Source organism: Capra hircus, chromosome 4, assembly GCF_001704415.2.
Source record: "Capra hircus breed San Clemente chromosome 4, ASM170441v1, whole genome shotgun sequence".
NCBI lineage: Eukaryota > Metazoa > Chordata > Mammalia > Artiodactyla > Bovidae > Capra > Capra hircus.
In genome coordinates this window covers 48085863-48105518 of record NC_030811.1, presented here as the reverse complement: position 1 = coordinate 48105518, position 19656 = coordinate 48085863, and the positions used below count along the sequence as shown (strand labels likewise).

Sequence of the window (19656 nt, the reverse complement as noted above, 5' to 3'; positions counted from 1 at the left end):
ATTATAGAGCAAGTTCAACTAGAGAGGCATTCCATGGTAATTGATTACCTGTTAGACTGTCACAGAGAGCTCTTTAAAAATTTTCGTGGGAATTCCAATCTAGTGCTCCTTTTCCTTCTTCTTTTTTAAAGTTTTTTTGAGCCTGCTATGTGCAAAAGAGTATGCTAAGGTGCTTGTAGAGATGTTTCTGTAAACTTCTTGGCTTTCAGTTTATCTGGAAGGCCACCAGATGGGATCTATTTTTCTTCTTTTTTTTTTTGCCTTTTGTACTGTCCCCTTCCTTTTTTTTTTTTTAACTTTTAAAACATTTATTATTTTGGTATGAATTCAACAAAAAAATTCAAGCAGTAAACTGTCACAAGAGCATACATTTTTCTTGCAAGAAATATGTGAGAATTTGATAAGTATATCATTATTTCAAAACTAAACATATTTTGTCATAAACTGTGAAGAAATGGGAAAGGAGGTATTTATCGAACATCTATCATCTCAAAGGCTTTTACATCCATTTATTATTGTTTCCAGGATAAAGAGTACATTTCTTACATTGTTTTATGCTAGTGGTTTTTAACCCTTGGCCACCCTCAGAAATCACAGGGTAGTTCTTTAAAAAATACTGATGCCCAGGATCCATTCTAGACTAAAAGAATCTCTGAGTTTGGGGCCCAGGCATTGGTATTTTTAAAAAAAATATTTCTGAGAAGATGTGCTCCATATGTATAATAGAATATTACTCATCCATAAAAAGGAATAAAATTGGGTTATTTGTCGTGACGTGGATAGACCTAGAGTCTGTCATGCAGAATGAATAAGTCATAAAGAGAAAAACAAATATCATATGTTAATGGATATATATGGAATCTAGAAAAATGGTACGGATGAACCTATTTACGGGGAAGGAATAGAGATGCAGACAGAGGCTTGTGGATGCAGAGGGAAAGAGGAGGGTGAGACAAATTGGGAGAGTAGCACTGACGTATATACAGTGCTATGCTCAAAATAGATAGCCAGTGGAAAGCTGCTGTGTAACACAGAGAGCTCAGCTTGTTGCTCTATGATGACCTAGAGGGGTGGGATGGAGGGAATGGGAGGGAGGTTGAGAGATCAGGAGGAAGGGGATATATGCATACATGTGGCTGATTCACTTCATTGTACAGCAGAAACTAGCACAACATTGTAAGGTAATTATACTCCAAAAAAAAGTAAATAAATACATAATAAAAATAAATAAAGAGCTTTCTGAGTAAGCCTAATATACAATCTTAGGGCCGCGTATGTAGCCTAATATGCGGGCTTCCCTGGTGACTCAGACGGTAAAGTGTCTGCCTGCAACACGTGAGACCTGGGTTTGATCCCTGGGTCGGGAAGATCCACCAGAGAAGGAAATGGCAACCCACTCCAGTAGTCCTGCCTGGAAAATTCCATGGATGGAGGAGCCTGGTAGGCTACAGTCCATGGGATTACAAAGAGTTGGACAGGACTGAGTAACTTCACTGGTTCACTGGTTCAATATGCAATCAGGATTGACAACCACTGGTTTGAAAATTCTTTGCCACTGGGGTTCTAGCCTGTTCTCCTACAATAGATGCCTCCCATTCTCTGTCTCAGGAATATAGCGTGTCCTTCCATCCTTGTATGTGCTGAGTTATTTTCTATTTTTGTGTCTTTGTAGATCCTTTATTAGGAGTGCTTTCCCCTGCATTCTTGGTCTGAGAAGTACCTCCTCAACTCTCTGTAATCTTATGGTCAGAGGTCTGCTGTAAAAGATACAAATCTTTTACATATATCCGTTTTGGGACTTGAAGAGATCTCTAGTCTTTCCCATCCTATTGTTTTCCTCTATTTCTTTGCGTTGATCACTGAGGAAGGTTTTCTTGTCTCTTCTTCCTATTCTTTGGAAGTCTGCATTCAAATGGGTATATCTTTCCTTTTCTTCTTTGCCTTTCACTTCTCTTCTTTTCACAGCTATTTGTAAGGCCTCCTCAGACAACTGTTTTCCGCTTTTGCATTTTTTTTTTCCTAGGGATGGTCTTGATCACTGTCTCCTGTACAATGTCATGAACCTCCATCCATAGTTCTTCAGGCACTCTGTCTATCAGATGTAATCCCTTGAATCTATTTGTCACTTCCACTGTAAGGGATTTTATTTAAGTCATACCTGAAAAAGTGGCTTTCCCTACTTTCTTCAATTTAAGTCTGAATTTGGCAATAAGTAGTTCATGATCTGAGCCACAGTTAGTTCCCAGTTTTGTTTTTGCTGACTGTATAGAGCTTCTCTATCTTTGGCTTCAAAGAATATAATCAATGATTTCAGTATTGACCATCTAGTGATGTCCACATATAGAGTCTTCTCTTCTGTTGGCTTATTTAACTTATATGCAGACTACATCATGCAAAATGCCGGGCTGGATGAAGCACAAGCTGGAGTCAAGATTGCTGAGAGAAATATCAATAACATCAGATACACAGATGACACCATCCTTATGACGGAAAGTGAAGAGGAACTAAAGAGCCTCTTGATGAAAGTCAAAGCGGAGAGTTAAAAGCTGGCTTAAAACTCAACATTCAGAAAATGAAGATCATGGCATCCGGTCCCATCACTTCATGGCCAATAGATGGGGAAACAATGGAAACAATGACAGACTATATTCTTGGGCTCCAAAAATCACTGCAGATGGTGATTGCAGCCATGAAATTAAAAGACTCTTGCTCCTTGGAAGAAAAGCTATGACCAACCTAGACAGCATGTTAAAAAGCAGAGACATTGCTTTGCCCACAAAGGTCCATCTAGTCAAAACTATGGTTTTTCCAGTAGTCATGTATAGATGTGAAAGTTGGACTAAAAAGAAAGCTGAGTGCTGAAGAATTGATGCTTTTGAACTTTGGTGTTGGAGAAAACTCTTGAGAGTCCCTTGGACTGCAAGGAGATCCAGCTAGTCAATCCTAAGGGAAATCAGTCCTGAATGTTCATTGGAAGGACTGATGCTGAGGCTGAAACTCTAATACTTCGGCCACCTAATGTTAAGAACTGACTCATTGGAGAAAACACTGATGCGGGGAAAGATTGAAGGCGGGAGAAGAAGGGGACAACAGAGGATGAGATGGTTGGATGGCATCACCAACCTGATGGGTATGAATTTGAGCAAGCCTTGGGAGTTGGTGATGGAAAGGGAAGCCTGGCATGCTGCAGTCCATGGGGCTGCAAAGAGTTGTACACGACTGAGCAACTGAACTGAACTGATTATTGGACTTTGAAATATTTTGTAATACTTTGGTTAATGATTTCTTTTTTTGACTGTGAGTTTCCTGGGTTCCATGTCTGACTCAAGGCCCTGTGTATTTCCGGAGGTATGGTCAGTGCTCCACAAAGGTTGAATACATTGTAACTTTCCTTCAGTTTTCACAATAAAGCTATAGAAGTGTTTATTATTATTTTTGGTCTTTTAGAGGCAGAGACTTTCAGTTCAGAGACATTAAACAATTTGCCCTAGTTTGTTCCATTAATAAATGGAAGGCCTAGAATTCAAAACCAGTCTGCTTGGCTTTAAAGGCTATGTTTTTTTGTTTTCTTTCATTTTGTTTTAACATGTTCTATTGTTGAACACTATTTGGTTCTTACAATGTTAAATGTAGAAGGTTGGATTTTAAGAGCGCTGTGGTTAATGATAGTATGTAAAGTAAGTGTCAAATATAGTGTAGATTAGGACAGCCATGAGTATGATTGAGTTAACCAGATGAAAAGAGGTAGGTATTTAACATAGAGTCATAGATATAGAATTAAGGATAGAAAGCACTAATGTTCTCACATATATTCTATTAATTTATGTATTAAGTAGATCTACTGAGTATAATGCTCTGTTAAAAATGCTGTTGTTATACAATTCTGCTGCAATAAGTTCCATATCTTAACTAAGTAGACAGGGGAAAACCATATTATTGATGTGGTTGTAAGAAACTCCAGAATGAGGGATCTTAATGTTAATAAGCTATATCAGTCTCTTTGAGCTGTTTTGTCAGAAGTTTGCATAAGGTAGAGGAGTAATTACAGAGAGGTTATGGTGATTCTTCAGTTGCCTTGTCTGATGTAGAAAAACAGGGAAAATAGACAAAACTAATTAGTGGTGTTTTTGTTTTTTATTGAACTGAAAGTATTGGATGCAAAAAATTGCACTTGTATTTCTTAAAAAACAAAGTAGAAGCAATAAAATGTCAAAAGGAATTTAGGATGCAGAATAGCTGAAGACTCTGTTACATGCATTGAAGACTTCTTTTTAATTTTGTTAATTATTTACAGAAGTATCCTGTTGCACAATTCCATTTGACTGGTAATACTCTCACTCCATTAATATTCATGGATTCATTATTTAGGTTGGCTTAATTAAAAATCCAACTACCTGTCTTTCTCCTTGTGTCAAATTTCTGATTCTACTGTGAAAGTTTTAGTGCATCTTTGTTTTAAAAGAAAAACGGTTGTAAATAACACAAGCTCGAAAAGTTAACTTATAGCTGCTCTTTGGATTCTGTAGGTTGGCCCTAGTTCATTGGCTCTGGGAGAACTGAAGAGAAAAAAACAGGTTGCCAAGAAGCAAAATGCATGAGGAGCATGGAGGTTATATTAACTTCACATTTAAATGTTAGCTCTTGCCCGTGAATAATAAATAGGCCTCAATCTGGGGATTGTATCAGGTTTTCTAGTCTTAAAATCCTATGATTCATTTTTTAAATTTGAAATTTAAATTATCCTTATGTAATTATATTGATTTATTAAGTTTTATTGCCATCTGGTTAGTTATTTTATGTTTTTCCATTTTTCTCCCTCAGTCTTTTTTCACAGCTATGATCAAAGTCAGCCTCACTGCTTAAAACACAAACATTTCACCATTACCTTTGTAATTTTTTTCCCTTAAAAATTGGTTTCTATGTGTGTTGTAAACTATAATTCTTAATTTCTAAGGTTGTGGTTTGTGTCAGATGTGGTAATGTTTTTGACTTTTCTGATGGAGTCAATAGTTCCAAAGATTGTTATGGTTTGATTGTCTTCTCATATGCTCTAAAAGTGCTCTTTAGAACCCAGGAAAAACTGCAAGCACCTCCAAACTGCAGAATGAAAGCAGAGATGAAGCATGGTGGGAAAGACCTGCCAGGAGATGAAATGCTGCCCTACTACCAATATGATTTGGAAATGACATTGTCCACATGGCTCAGTTTATTTGTAAAATAAGGATGTACCTTAAATGAGCTCCAGGGGTTCTCTCAATATTATTCTATGATAACGAAGCATTTAAGATTTTAAAATCACAAGTCATTCTTACAAAGTAATTTGAAAAAGTACATTTCTGCAAAATAATAATTTTCAAATATCTCTAAGAATCATTGTTACCTTTGAATCTTCTAGTTAAAGTTAATCAAAAAAAGTTAGAATTCAGGGAGCAATATATGTTAGGTACTCCCCCACCAAAATAAAGAGGAAAATCTTCAATAGATTAGTTCTCTCTTCTTAAATGTTTTCTTTTCCTTTGAGCTAAGAAGGTAAGGTTTAAGATTAACTTTCTGTGAGCCGTCCTGGCTCACTTCAAAAGTGTTAAGTAATAAGCTGGATTGTTAATATTGCCTGAATTCTGTGTAATTCTACTTAATTTAGTATTTCTCCACGCTAACCTGAAGAAGTAAATACATTTCTTCTCTTCGGCCTACTGGTTAAGTCAGACATGGGGATTGTAAGTCCCCGAGTGGTAGGAGATTATCCAGAATGCAAGAAAAAAAAAAAAGGCTAATGTGTATTTCAGTGATCACCACTGCAAGTTTGGTTAGGCTGGGAAGTCCTATATTGGAACTTTCATTTGTTTGTCTGTTTGTTTTTGTTTTGGCCATGCAGCTTGGCCTGTGGGATCTTAGTTCCCTGACCAGGGACTGAACTTGAACCCCTTGCAATGAGAGCGTGGACTCTTAGCCACTAAACCTTCAGGGAAGTCCCTCTGTGTTTGGAGTTTGATCCTGGTACCTTCGTGAGTGTCAGTGCCTTGTTTGTGAGTGTCACTGTTGCAAGTGCCTTGGTTTTTAACCAAGCCATGGAGGAAAATGACATTGAATACTGATGCAGCCAACTTGTTATTGGAGTTACTTTTCTAAATGTTCAGGGACATTGCTAGTGATGCTACATTAGCTTCCCATGGCTGCTGTAACATGTTGTACTGAAAACTTAATGTTAAAACAACAGAATTAATTTTCTTGCAGTTCTGGAGATCAGAAGCCTGAACTGGGTCTTAAAAGGCTAAGATGAAGGTGTTCTCAGGGCTATGCTCCTTCTGGTGGCTCCAGGGGAGAACTGGCTCTAACTTTTTCCTTTTTCTAGTTTCTAGAGCTGCCAACATTCCTTGGCATGTGGTCTTTTCCTCACTTCAGTTTAATCTCTACTTCCACTATGACAGGGCTTCCCTGGTAGCTCAGCTGGTAAAGAATCCACCTGCAGTGCAGGAGACCCCAGTTCAATTCCACGGTCAGGAAGTTTCCCTGGAGAAGAGATAGCCTACCCACTCCAGTATTCTTGGGCTTCTCTGGTGGTTCAGATGATAAAGAATCTGCCTGCAATGTGGGAGACCAGGGTTCGATCCCTCAAATGGGAAAATCCCCTGGAGGAGGGCATGGCAACCCACTCCAGTATTCTTGCCTAGAGAATCCTCATCACATTTCCTTCTCTGACTCTGACCTTTATAAGTCTGGAGTGACTACAGTGGGTCCACCTGGATAATCCAATATACTCCCCATCTCAAGGTCCTTAACTTAACCACATCTTCAAAGCCCTTTTGCCATGTGAGGTAACATGTTCATAGGTTCCAGAGATTACAGTGTGGGCATCTTTGGGGGCTATTATTCTATCTATTGTCAGTTCAGTTCAGTTCAGTGGCTCAGTCGTGTCCGACTCTTTGCGACCCCATGAATCGCAGCACGCCAGGCCTCCCTATCTGTCACCAACTCCCAGAGTTCACTCAGACTCATGTCCATCGAGTCAGTGATGCCATCCAGCCATCTCATCCTCTGTTGTCTCCTTCTCCTCCTGCCCCCAATCCCTCCCAGTATCAGAGTCTTTTCCAATGAGTCAACTCTTCTCATGAGGTGGCCAAAGTACTGGAGTTTCAGCTTCAGCATCATTCCTTCCAAAGAAATCCCAGGGCTGATCTCCTTCAGAATGGACTGGTTGGATCTCCTTGCAGTCCAAGGGACTCAAGATCTACGATCTATCTATCGTAGATCCCTTTTAATCATTATGGTCATCAACCAGGTGTTACCTCCTCAGAGAGGCCTCCATACCACCTAGAACCCCATCTATCCTGATTCCTGTTTACCGTGTTTTATTAACTCTGAGAACAGTGTGTTTATATTCTAAATTTATTTTTCATTTTGTGTCATTTTATTTAATTGTCACTTTCTGTCTCCCTCCACTAGAGGATAAGCCCCACTAGAGGGGAAACATGGGCAGCCTTCTTCACCACTTTGTCCCCCAAATCAAAAGCATTCCAGCACTTGGTAGACTCTCAGAAGATACTTGTTGAATGAACCAATTCGCATAAAGTCTAAGGAAGCCTGTCTTACACTAAAATACTATTAATATAATCCCATTCCTTTTACTATCAATAATAGAAACATTTTTCACTAAATAGCAGTTAACCATGCTGTCAACGGATTTCTTTTTTGAATTCAATCACTGGTTTCTCCTTGGGACTTGAGTGAGGTCAATAAAATAAAAGTACCAGCTGTAAACTGAAGCTGCAGGAAAAAGAAAATAGAAGAATTAGACAGAATTAATACAAATTGTAAGTGTTGAAGTGTTAGTCACTCAGTCATGTCCAACTCTTTGCAACCCCATGGATTGTATTCTGCCAAGCTCCTCCATCCATGGAATTCCCTAGGCAAGAATACTGGAATGGGTTGTCATTTCCTCCTCCAGGGGATCTTCCTGACCCAGGGATTGAACCTGAGTCTCCTGCATTGCAGTCAGATTCTTTACCAACTGAGCCACCAGCGAAGCCCCACCAGGGAAGTCTTGAAAGGTGGGTAGAGCCATTTCTGGGAAATGGCCTTGGTAAAGATCACCACCTCAGGGTCTGGTTTTTAAAAGCACAGTCATGAAAGCTACATAAAAGGTTAGAATGCACAAAACTTGTGGAATTAAAGAGTAGAAGAGAGAACTGAGTGCAAATGGGATATGACTGGGTCCCTCGGGACTTGTTTGCTTTATGTCCGAGGTGGGGATGATTGTTGAGGCTCTTGATATGCAGAGAGAGAAAGTTTGTATTTGATGTAGTAGAAAATATAGGACTTATAGTTAGGATTTTATTTTGGTAAGGAGTCAGCTTTTTTTTTTTTAATTGGAGCATAATTGTTTTGCAGTGTTGTCTTAGTTTCTACCATACAACAATGTCAATCAGCAATATGTATATATATATTTATTCAGGCTTCCCAGGTGACTGTAGTGGTAAAGAATCTGCCTGGCAATGCAGGGCATGCAAGAAACATGGGTTTGATCCCTGGGTTGAGAAGATCCCCTGGAATAGGAAATGGCAACTCACTCCAGTATTCTTGCCTGGAAAACCCCACGGACAGAGGAGCCTGGTAGGCTGCAGTCCATGGGGTCACAAAGATTCGGATACAACTGAGCAGCTGAGCACTCATACATATATCCCCTCCCTCCTGATCCTCCCTCCCACCTCACCCCGCATCCCACCTCACTAGATCATCACAGATCACTGAGCGGAGCTCCCTGTGTTATGCAGCAGCCTCCTACTAGCTATCTATTTTCACATGGTAGTGTCAGTTTTAGAAAGAGCAAAGAGGATATGAGCTGTGGCATACATGGAAATGAAGAGTAAGGTGTGGCTCCAAGAACTATCATAGAAGAGAAGTCAGAATTTGGTAATAACCAGGGTGTTAATTGGGAACAGTGAGTAGTTAGGGGGTTGAATGTTTAATGAGGCTAAGAAGTATCCAGAGAGTTCTTCACCCTTGGGATTTCATGATGATCAGAATGTGTTAGCATTCTCCCACGCTCATTTATTTCAAAGACTTTAAAACTGAAGGGCTATCCTTTGATTCCAGAAAGCTTTATCATTATTAAGCTCTCTCCTTTCTCCTGATACCATAGTCTGATGAGAGTGGAAATCCCAGATATGGTTGAGGTGCCTTTTGTGTCCCACAGAATCCTAGGATGACCCTTACTGAGATGCTCTGGTTCTTGGGGAGCAGCACTACCATCTCCCTCACATGCTACATAAATACAGTTGCTCAGATTATTTACATCTCTAAAATAGTGTTTGCTTTTTTTACTGAAGGAATTGTACATGCTTACTGTAGAAATTTTGGATGCTATAGATAAATATAGCACCAAAAAAAATCAAATAATTTATAGTTCTACTGCTTAGGTGTAGTTCTATTATATGAGGAGTTGGAATAAGTAGTTTTGCTTACTCTTTTCAGTTAATGCATGTGGTTATTCAATATGTTAATATTATTGATAACACTGTATGTTTTTTAGAATCCCTTGTGATTTTTTCTGGGAGTCCTTAAAATGGCATAGGAAATAGTGATGGGTTTTCCCAGTAAAATTTTAATGGATGATGTTTGCAGTAGATGGGCGAAGGTTCAGTTTTTCTCTTAGGAATTGCAGAAACCTTGATGAAATCCCATTTGGTAAATTAGAACTGAACTATTACTTTTAAAGTATGTATTTGAGATAGGATGAAAAGGGTTTTTAGAAGTTTAGATATCTTGCTTATAATAGATCACATTCATCATACTAATCTAGTCTGGCATTAACTTATTTTCCCTATTTCTTTTTTAATATGCAAAGCTTAATTTTAAAAGAGTCAGTCATTTAAACCAGAATGAAATGTAGTTCAGTCTTCTTGGAAATGAAATATTTAGTCACTTGAGATAAAGCAGAAAAGGAGGATACTTGCCTTCCTTGGTTAAGTGGTACTTTAGATTAGTGAATGGCTTCAAAGAAGGTAAAGTTTACTTTGTTTTTATTTCACTTCCATGTTGAATTGATTTTATAATTAATATTATAAAACTTTCAGAGGATCATGAGACATGCTTATCATCAGATCTCCATGGCTGCATAATAAATTCCTCTTATCTTTTTGATATTGCAGTTGACTCACGTTGACCAGGCAAGCTTCCAGCTGGACGCCTTTGGAACATCTTTTATTCTTGATGTCCTCCTAAATCAGTAAGTCTTTCCTGAGCTACATGCACTGTTTTTAGATACACATTGAATCTACTTTCTTATCCTTCTGTAAAGTTTTGTTTGCTTCCTACATTTTACTTCATCTTCCTGTAACAGTTTGTAGTTGTTTAGTCACTAAGTCAAGTACGACTCTTTGCGACCCCATGGACCATAGCCCACCACGCTCCTCTGTCCATGGGACTTCTCAGGCAAGAATACTGGAGAGGATTGCCAGTTCATTCTCCAATAACAGTTAAATGCTACATTTGAAACTATGGTACCTATTGACTATAAGTTATAAAGTCTGATAAATAACAGAAAATGGATATCCCCTTGAAATTGAACAAGTATAACAGATTCAAGAATGCAAAATTGAGGGAAATACTTTAATATTTTGCATTGTTTTGTTCTTTGATCATGTATATTAAAAAGTGTAACAAAATTGTATTTCTACAATATTGATTAAAATAGTTTATTTCTTATTTTTAAAATTCATGGCTTAGAACATATATGTTAGATATTTTATACTACATAATGTTTTTTAGGGCATGAATTTCAATTTCATAGGGTGTGACTTTCCAATTTCATAGGGCATGAATACGATTGTGTTATTATGATCTGTCTTATATTCTTCCTTGATGTAAATACCGTAAAATTGATGGTTGTATGATGCATTTTGGGCTTCCCTGGTGGCTCAGTGGTAAAGAATCTGCCTGCCGATGCAGGAGATGCAGCTTTGATCCCTGGATTAGGAAGATTCCCTACAAAAGGAAATGGCAACCCACTCCAGTATTCTTTCCTGGAAAATCCCCTGGACAGAGAAGCCTGGAAGGCTGCAGTGCATGGAGTCACAAAAGAGTCGGACACAACTTAGTGGCTAAAATAACAATGACTTATTTCAGTTTTTCAGCAATTTTGATGTCATACAGTTTTTTTTTTAACTCATTATGAAGGAATGCATGCTCCTTAGAAGAATAATGAAAGAGCAGAAAAACCATCTCATATAATTTTACCACTTGGAGACTGATTGCCTTGTTTTAATTTACCGTCTGTGTGCTTACCTCCCTATCCACCCTACTACCTATTCTTCCCTGCTTAATTTTAAAAATAATATTATCACCATTTAATATAAAGTTTGACTCATGAAATGGGCATTTTTGCAGGTCAAAAATTTGCTGAGCAGCATTGTTGTATGGTCAACTAGTTATCTATATTTTAATTTTTAACTAATTTTTATTGTTGGTCTTTTTCCTCCCACTAGAATTTAAGCTCCTGAGGACTGAGATTTGTTTTCCTTTACTGATGTATCCTTAGCACAGGTTAGGCACTAAATTCTAGAATGGGAAGTCATATTGACATAGAAACCAAAGGCTGGAGTAGGCCAGGAGATAGAGGAGATGACTGATGAGAGTGGAGGCTGTCAGTTGGGGAAGAATGAAGCAGCAAAAAAGAAAGATGTCAGGGATTCCTGGTGGTACCGTGGTTGAGACTTTGAGCTTCCACTTCAAGGGGAAATTCCCTGGTTGGGAACTAAGATCCCCTATGCCATGCAGTGTGACCAAAAATTAAAAAAACAAAACAAAACATAAGATCATGGCATCTGGTTCCATCACTGCATGGCAAATAGATGGGGAAACAGTGGAAACAGTGTCAGACTTTATTTTTTGGGGCTCCAAAATCACTGCAGATGGTGACTGCAGCCATGAAATTAAAAGACGCTTATTCCTTGGAAGGAAAGTTATGACCAACCTAGATAGCATATCCAAAAGCAGAGACATTACTTTGCCAACAAAGGTCCGTGTAGTCAAGGCTACGATTTTTCCAGTAGTCATGTATGGATGTGAGAGCTGGACTGTGAAGAAAGCTGAATGCTGAAGAATTGATGCTTTTGGAGTGTGGTGTTGAAGACTCTTGAGAGTCCCATGAACTGCAAGGAGATCCAGCCAGTCCATTCTAAAGGAGATCAGTCCTGGGTGTTCTCTGGAAGGAATGATGCTAAATCTGCAACTCCAATACTTGGGCCACCTCATGCAGAGTTGACTCATTGGAAAAGACTCTGAAGCTGGGAGGGATTGGGAGCAGGAGGAGAAGGGGACGACAGAGGATGAGATGGCTGGATGGCATCATCGACTCTATGGACGTGAGTTTGAGTGGACTCTGGGAGTTGGTGATGGACAGGGAGGCCTGGCGTGCTGCAATTCACGGGGGCGCAAAGAGTCAGACATGACTGAGCGACTGAATTGAACTGAAAATAAAAAAGAGAAAGAGGGCAAGTGTTTGGGACTGGCTTCTAAAAGTGGAGATATGTATCTGGGCATGATTTGGAAAGTCTGGGTATGGTTCGGAAAGACTCTTGCTTTAATGACTCTTTCCCATCCTTCCTTTAAATAGTTCCTGGGAATAGCTCCTGCTTTGTTTTCTGGTTTCTGACAGTGGTAATGCCTTGACTTTCAGTACCCCAATGAAGAAAGGATATTTATTCATCTTTCCCAAGTCACTTGACTTCTTCTGGAGACATCTGAGCCCTAAAGCTTTCTGTTCCTGAAGGAGAAATACATATGGCCATGCTTATCAGAGCATGAAACAAAATAGTAAGGGTGCAGCAAAATTTCTTTCACGATAGGGGCAAGAAACCCCATCCTTATTGCAGTACAAAGGATAAAATAATGGCATAAATGGCATAAATAGAGATTGTTTGGACTGAGAAATATGCAAACTGTGTTTTGTTTTGTTTTTTGGCTATGATCTATATTAAACATAGGTGTCAAATATCTATTTTCTTTATGTTGTATGATCTAGAATGATTTTATACAAAGGGTTTTTTCCTTATTTTTATGGAGAATGTTTTTATTTCATGGTTTCACTTTATATATTGTCTTGTGGTTATGCTGGTTAGGGAGCAGAAAGATGAAAAATTGATTATTTTGCTCTTTAAGCTTTTCCTTCTTTCTTTCTCGCTCTCCTTTCCTCCCACTCTTCCTCCGTTGCTTTCTTTATCCTTCTTTCTTTCCTTCCTTCCTTCTTTTTTCTCACTCATCGGTGTCAGAATATTTATTTAACATACTTTTTAATTTACTTTTTCTTCTTAAGTTTTTAAAATTGAGATAGAGCTGGTTTACAACATTATGGTAGTTCCAGATATGCAACATAGTGTTTCAAAATTTTCATAGATTATACTCCATTTGACGTAAAATAATACCTATATTCCTTGTGCTGTACAATATATCGTTGTAGATAATTTATTTTATACATAGTGATTTGTATCTCCTAATCCTCTATCCCTGTATTACCCACCCCCTTCTTCCCTAGCCCCACTGGAAACCACTAGTTTATTCTGCTGCTGCTGCTGCTGCTAAGTCGCTTCAGTCGTCTGCAACTCTATGTGACCCCATAGATGGCAGCCCACCAGGCTTCCCTGTCCCTGAGATTCTCCAGGCAAGAACACTGGAGTGGGTTGCCATTTCCTTCTCCAATGCAGGAAAGTGAAAAGTGAAAGTGAAGTCGCTCAATCATGTCCAACTCTTAGCGACCCCATGGACTGCAGCCTACCAGGCTCCTCTGTCCATGGGATTTTCCAAGCACTAGTTTATTCTAAATATCTGTAAATCTGTTTCTGTTTTGTCATATTGATTCTTTTTTTGTGTGTGTTTTAGGTTCCACATGTAAGTGATAACATAAAGTATTTGTCTTTGACTGATTTCTTTGAGCATATTAGGCTCTAGGTCCATCTATGTTGTTCAAAATGCAAAATTTGATCCTGTGTATATGGTGAATTGGTTACTTTTCCCAGTGTTGGAGAACTGGCCTTTTATAGTGTTCTAGTAGCTCTGGTCATCACTGCTATGTGCTATAGGGGTTCTCCCTATGTGGGTTGTGTGGGTGCTTCTGATGTAGTGTGCTGACTACTGTGGGCATGCTGCTTGACATGACTGGCCCCCCTGTTCAATTGGTTGCCCCTTGTGTGGAGGCTTCTGGCTACTGGCTAGTGGGGCCAGGTAATTACAAGGTTGGCTGTGGTACCTCGAAGGTTCCCAGAGGTAGTGCTGGCTCACTGGTGAGTGGAACTGGGTCCCGAGGGCTCTGACTGCAGGGCCCTGGGAATCCCAAGACTGGTGGGTGGGGCTAGACCCTAGGACCACTGTCTGAGGGGCCTGAGATGTCTCAAATCTTGAATCAGCCTGTTGGTGGGCAGGGTCTGGTCCTGGGGTCTCTGGCTACAGAATCCAGGGGTCCCAGAACTGGTGTTGGGTCACTGTTGGTTGAGGCCAATTCCTGATAGAGCTGCTGGGGGGTCGAGGATGTCCTGAAGTTGTGTTTCCGTACTGGTGAATGGAGCCAGACGCGGGGTGGGACCGATGTTGAGGGTTGGGGAGGAGGGAGCGTGGCAGGGAAGAAGATTCTGGAGCTGGTGTGAGCAAAGCAGAATCCCAGTGCCTCTGGCTCCAGGACCCTTGGTGTTCCAAAACTAATGTTTGCATCCTGGTATGTGGAGCCAGGTCCTGGGACCCCTGGTGGATGCACAAAGCCGTGTCCAGGATTGGCTGTGGACTCAGTGGGTCTTGAGGCAGCTAGCCTCCTGGTGGGTGGGGCTGTGTCTCCTCCTGCTCGTTGGTTGGCCTGAGATGTTCCAGTAGTAATGCCTATTGGCTGGCGGGCAGAGCTGGGTCTTGGAGCTAATAAGTTAGAGGGAGGATTCCAGAGTAGTGCCCACCAAGGCCAGCGTCCACGTGGTAGAACTTGCTCCCCAAAATGTGTTCCACCAGCATCTTGGTGCCTCCTGTCTCTCTGGAACACTGCAAAATCATCAGGTAGGTCTGATGCAGGCTCCTTTCAAATTATTGCTTCTGCCTTGGGTCCCAGAGCACGTGAGATTTTACGTGTGACCTTTAAGAGTGGAGTCTCTATTTTCCTCAGCCCTCTGGCTTCCCCCAAAAGTAATCTCTGCTGGCCTTTAAACCCAGACATTCTGTAGGTTCATCTTCCTGGCGCTGGACCTTTGGGCTGGGGGGCACAGTGTGGGGCTCTGATTCCTCACTCCTAGGGGACAATCTCTGCAGTTATAGCTCTTCCCCCATGTGTGATTTGCCCACCCACTGCTGTGGGTCTCAACTATATGGCACTGTCACCTCTCCTACCTGCCTCCTTGCAGTTCCTCCTTTATATCTATAATTGTAGAAGGTTTTTTTCTGGTAGGTTCCGGTCTTTCACATCAGTGGTTTCTCTGTAAATAGTTGTCATTTTGGGATACCCTTGAGAGGAGGTGAGCCCAGGGTCTTCCTACTCCACCATCTGGGGAACTCTTCAATCTAAGCTGTTTGCTTTATGAAGCAATTCCAGGGCTGTGGAATAGGTCGGTTTTTTTTTTTTTTTTTTTTTTTTTGCTCTTGTTTTAAACTGGAGGCAAGTCAAGTCCTTGTGTAGCTGAATTCCAGTTGCAGAGTGGATCCCCAAAATATGTATTTTTAGATTGGAAGGAAGGAAAAGTGTCATTATATAATACTCCTTCTGAATGTTCAGGAAGCAAGTTTGTCTGTAACCACATTATATAATAGTTCAATCTTTGGGTCCTAACTCATACAGGCAGCAGATAAAGACTATGGGGTGGTTAAAAATGAAAAGAACAGTCAGTTCCTGTATTATCAAGACTAGGAAGGGTGGGAAACAGTTCTCAGCGCCTTTAAGGGGTCATACAGTTGTGGAATTTCACTCTTTTGGACAGATATGTTAATAAAACCAAACATATGCCTGTCCTGACCTGATTTGGCCTGGTCAAACAAGTCTTGAGGCCAACACTGGATTGTTCCAGAGGTCAGCAACTGGTGTTACACTTTACTGTGAACCATTCCTCAGAAAGAAAAGGCTTAATAAAGACATTTAACTCTATTATTGAAACAATTCAGGCCAAGTCTGTTCCTGTAACTCTCTCCTTTCTTATTTAAGAAGTAGATGATTAAACTGTGTAAAGGAATGCAAAAATACTGAAAATATTTTTTATAGAACTCCGTGATTTTTTCCTACAATAGGTGGCCTGACAGATGTAAACCACACATACACATTCATGTACACCCTGCACCCCACACCATGCAAGGAGCAAATATTCCACGTGAACTGTGGTTGGTTGTTCTAGGATGTGAAATACATAACAGTAAAGAGAGAACCCATCTGTTTTTTTGTCGATGATTTTTTAAAATTGTATTTTATGTTGAATTATAGTTGATCAAAAATGTCTGTTTCAGGTGGGTGTACTGGAAAGGGATTCAGTTATACACATATGCATGTATCTATATTCTTTTTCAGATTCTTTTCCCATTTAGATTATTATTGAGTAGAGCTCTTTGTACTGTACAGTAGGTCTTTGTTGGTTATCTATTTTAAATATAGTAGTGTGTGTGCATTTGGAAGAGATTCTGCTGTCCAGCTATCAGATCTTAGGATGATCCAACTTGTAAATTTTGACTTTTTTAAATAGATTGTTTCCTCTTCATCTTCTTACATCAGTAACAACAAAATAATAGTTTCTCTCACTCTGTGATTTTTTTTAAATTCAAATTCTTTTTATTGACGTATAGTTGATTTACAATTTTTAAAAAAATTATTTATTTATTTAAATTGTAGGCTAATTGCTTTACAATACTGTGGTGGTTTTGCCATACATTGACATGAATCAGTCATGGGTGTACATGTGTCCCCCCGTCCTGAGGCTCCCACCTCCCTCTGATATCAGCTTTTTTTCCTAACTCACCAGGGCACTGGGGGTAGGGAGGACACCAAAGACTCAAACGTAACAGTAGATGGCAGTAGATGGGTTGCCCATGCAGATAGGAGGTGATGTAGAGCCAGGGTTTGGGAATGGGGATGTGGTGGGAGGAGAAACAGGAGAAAGCTCAGACAAGGAACACCCAAATTCTATTCAGATGGGCAAGTCCAGTCTTCTTTCATTTAGGGGAATCACATGCTTGCTTTCCACTGGGACTCTTGAATTTGCAATAAAACTGGGAGTCACGATAAGTAAAAGGGCATGAATTCAATTGGAACTGAAGGTTAAATCTCATTTACTTAACCATGTCCAATTTTCAGTGTGGTAAATAAGATGTTTACAGTGTGGATAAAAATAAGTGAGGAGGATAATATTATAATTAGATGATGGTATTATGTGATGATAAAGAATAACATAAGAGATTTCTCACTGTTACTAATAAATCTGTAACTATCTTGTTTAACATAATTCATTATGGTAAATATTTGTTTATATGTACATTTAATACAAATTATTATGTAGAACACAAATCTGTGTTGAATAGTTCTTATCAATAATGGTCCTTACCTTCATTTTGTACACACATGTAGGTGTATATAAATATATGTGCTCATGTATGTATACGTAAGATGCACACGCACATATACATAACACATATGAATGCAGACACACATGTACATAATTCATATGTATACATGTGTCTTCATTTTTAAACCTTTAGTAAATGGTAAGAGTTCTTCTTTCCTCATCTTCCTTCAATAGAATGAGGGAATAAGTATCCTATTCTTAGGGAGCCTGTATTCTAGTCAGAAAAAGCAATGAACATGTTAACAAACAAAGTAATTTTGGAGAGTGACGTTGCCATTAATAGCAGGTGCCTGATGTGGAGGTGAGGATGCTGTCTGAGCAGTTTTTCCATCCACATCACTGTGGTTGTTGCTGTTTTTTTTTTTTTTTTTTTAAATTTTAGCAGCAGTTGTTATCAGGCCGTCTCTAAGAAGATGACATTTGACTGTAAGGGCAGAGAGAAAGAACAGTGCGTATCAAGACCTGGAGGCAGAAATAAGCTTAGTGTGTTTGAGAGACAGGAAGATGGCTTAGAAGATTGGAACAGGAGCCAAGAGGTTATTAAATGAGGTTGATGGTGTGTGTGTTAGTTGTTCAATCATGTCTGACTCTTTGTGACCCCGAGAACTGTAGCCTGCCAGGCTCCTCTGTCCGTGGAATTCACCAGGCAAGAATACTGGAGTAGGTAGCCATTTCCTTATCCAGGGGATCTTCCCAACCCAGGGATTAAACCCAGGTCTCCTGCACTGCAGGTGGATTCTTTACTGTATGGGCCACCAGGGAAAAGTTTGACGGTAGAGAGACCCAAATCATGTAGAAAAGTAGAAGGATCCTTTTAGGCCACAGGAAAGACTTTGAATAATAGTCTAAGCAGACGTAACTAATATTTTTACACCATAAGCTGCATTATTCACCCATTTCCATACTGATTTATGATCCTTTCTGCATCATATTTAGTTTTTGTATATTTTACTGTCTTCTCAAGGCAATCTCTTCTAAAGATCTGTTCATTAGTTATTGGGCCTAGTACCACTATACTGTTTATCATAGCTTTTTAAAGTGTTTTAACATCTAGCATGGAAACCTCTCTTGTTAGTTTTATTTTGCAAAATTTCTTAAGATATTTTTGTCTACTCTTAGTTGGAAATTTAGGGTAATTTTGTCACTGTCTTTTTAGAATTTTAACTGGACTGCCACTAAACCTATGATTTAATTTGAGAAAAGTGCACCTTTTATGGTACTAAGTCTTTCCATCTATATCATTGTGATTGTTGTTGGTTTTTAAATTTAAGCATCTTTTTTCTGTCTCGCAGTAAAATTTAGTACTTTGGTTTTTGTAGGTCTTACACATTTCATGTAGAAATATTCATGGGAATTATGTTTTTTTGTTGCTACTGTGGAGATTTTTTCCATCATATTTTATAGTTAATTACTAGTATCATTCTTAATATTACTAATGGCTGTTGATTGTTTCTTTGGGTTTTATAGTTTGATTGTAACATGACTGGAAAATCATGAGAGCTTTAGTTGTCTTTCCAAGACGATAGTTATTATTGTTACACACTCTAGTGCTTTTTCTAGAAGTTCCTGAATATTATTATTTGATGATAATAACATTTTTCTCTTGGTTCTTTTGCGGATAGGAGTATCGCTAGAATTTGTTGTTAAGCAGGATGTTGATTCTTGATTTTTGAGAGCTAGTCTTTATCATGGCATCCAGTCTGATCACTTCATGGCAAATAGATGGGGAAACAATAGAAACAGTGACAGACTTTATTTTTTTGCACTCCAAAATCACTGCAGATGATGACTGCAGCCATGAAATTAAAAGACACTTACTCCTTGGAAGAAAAACTATGACAAACCTAGACAGCATATTGAAAAGCAGAGACATTATTTTACCAACAAAGGTCTGTCTAGTTCAAGTTATGGTTTTTCCAGTAGTCATGTATGGATGTGAGAGTCGGACTATAAAGAAAGCCGAGTGCTGAAGAATTTATGCTTTTGAATTGTGGTGTTGGAGAAGACTGTTGAGTTCCTTGGACAGCAAGGAGACCAAACCAGTCAATCCAAAGGAGACCAGTCCTGAATATTCATTGGAAGGACTGAT

At 39.3% G+C, this 19656-nt stretch overlaps 1 protein-coding gene across 7 annotated transcripts in view; it reads left to right on the top strand.

Moving 5' to 3' along the window:
- The window catches only part of ADAM22 (ADAM metallopeptidase domain 22), a 235337-nt gene that overhangs the window by 29359 nt on the left and 186322 nt on the right, over window positions 1-19656 (top strand). For all 7 annotated transcript variants that reach the window (XM_005679297.3, XM_013963374.2, XM_018047063.1 and 4 more), the window contains exon 3: window positions 10149-10225. In XM_005679297.3, the coding sequence (XP_005679354.1) occupies window positions 10149-10225 (77 nt within the window). The remainder of the gene's footprint in view (window positions 1-10148; window positions 10226-19656) is intronic.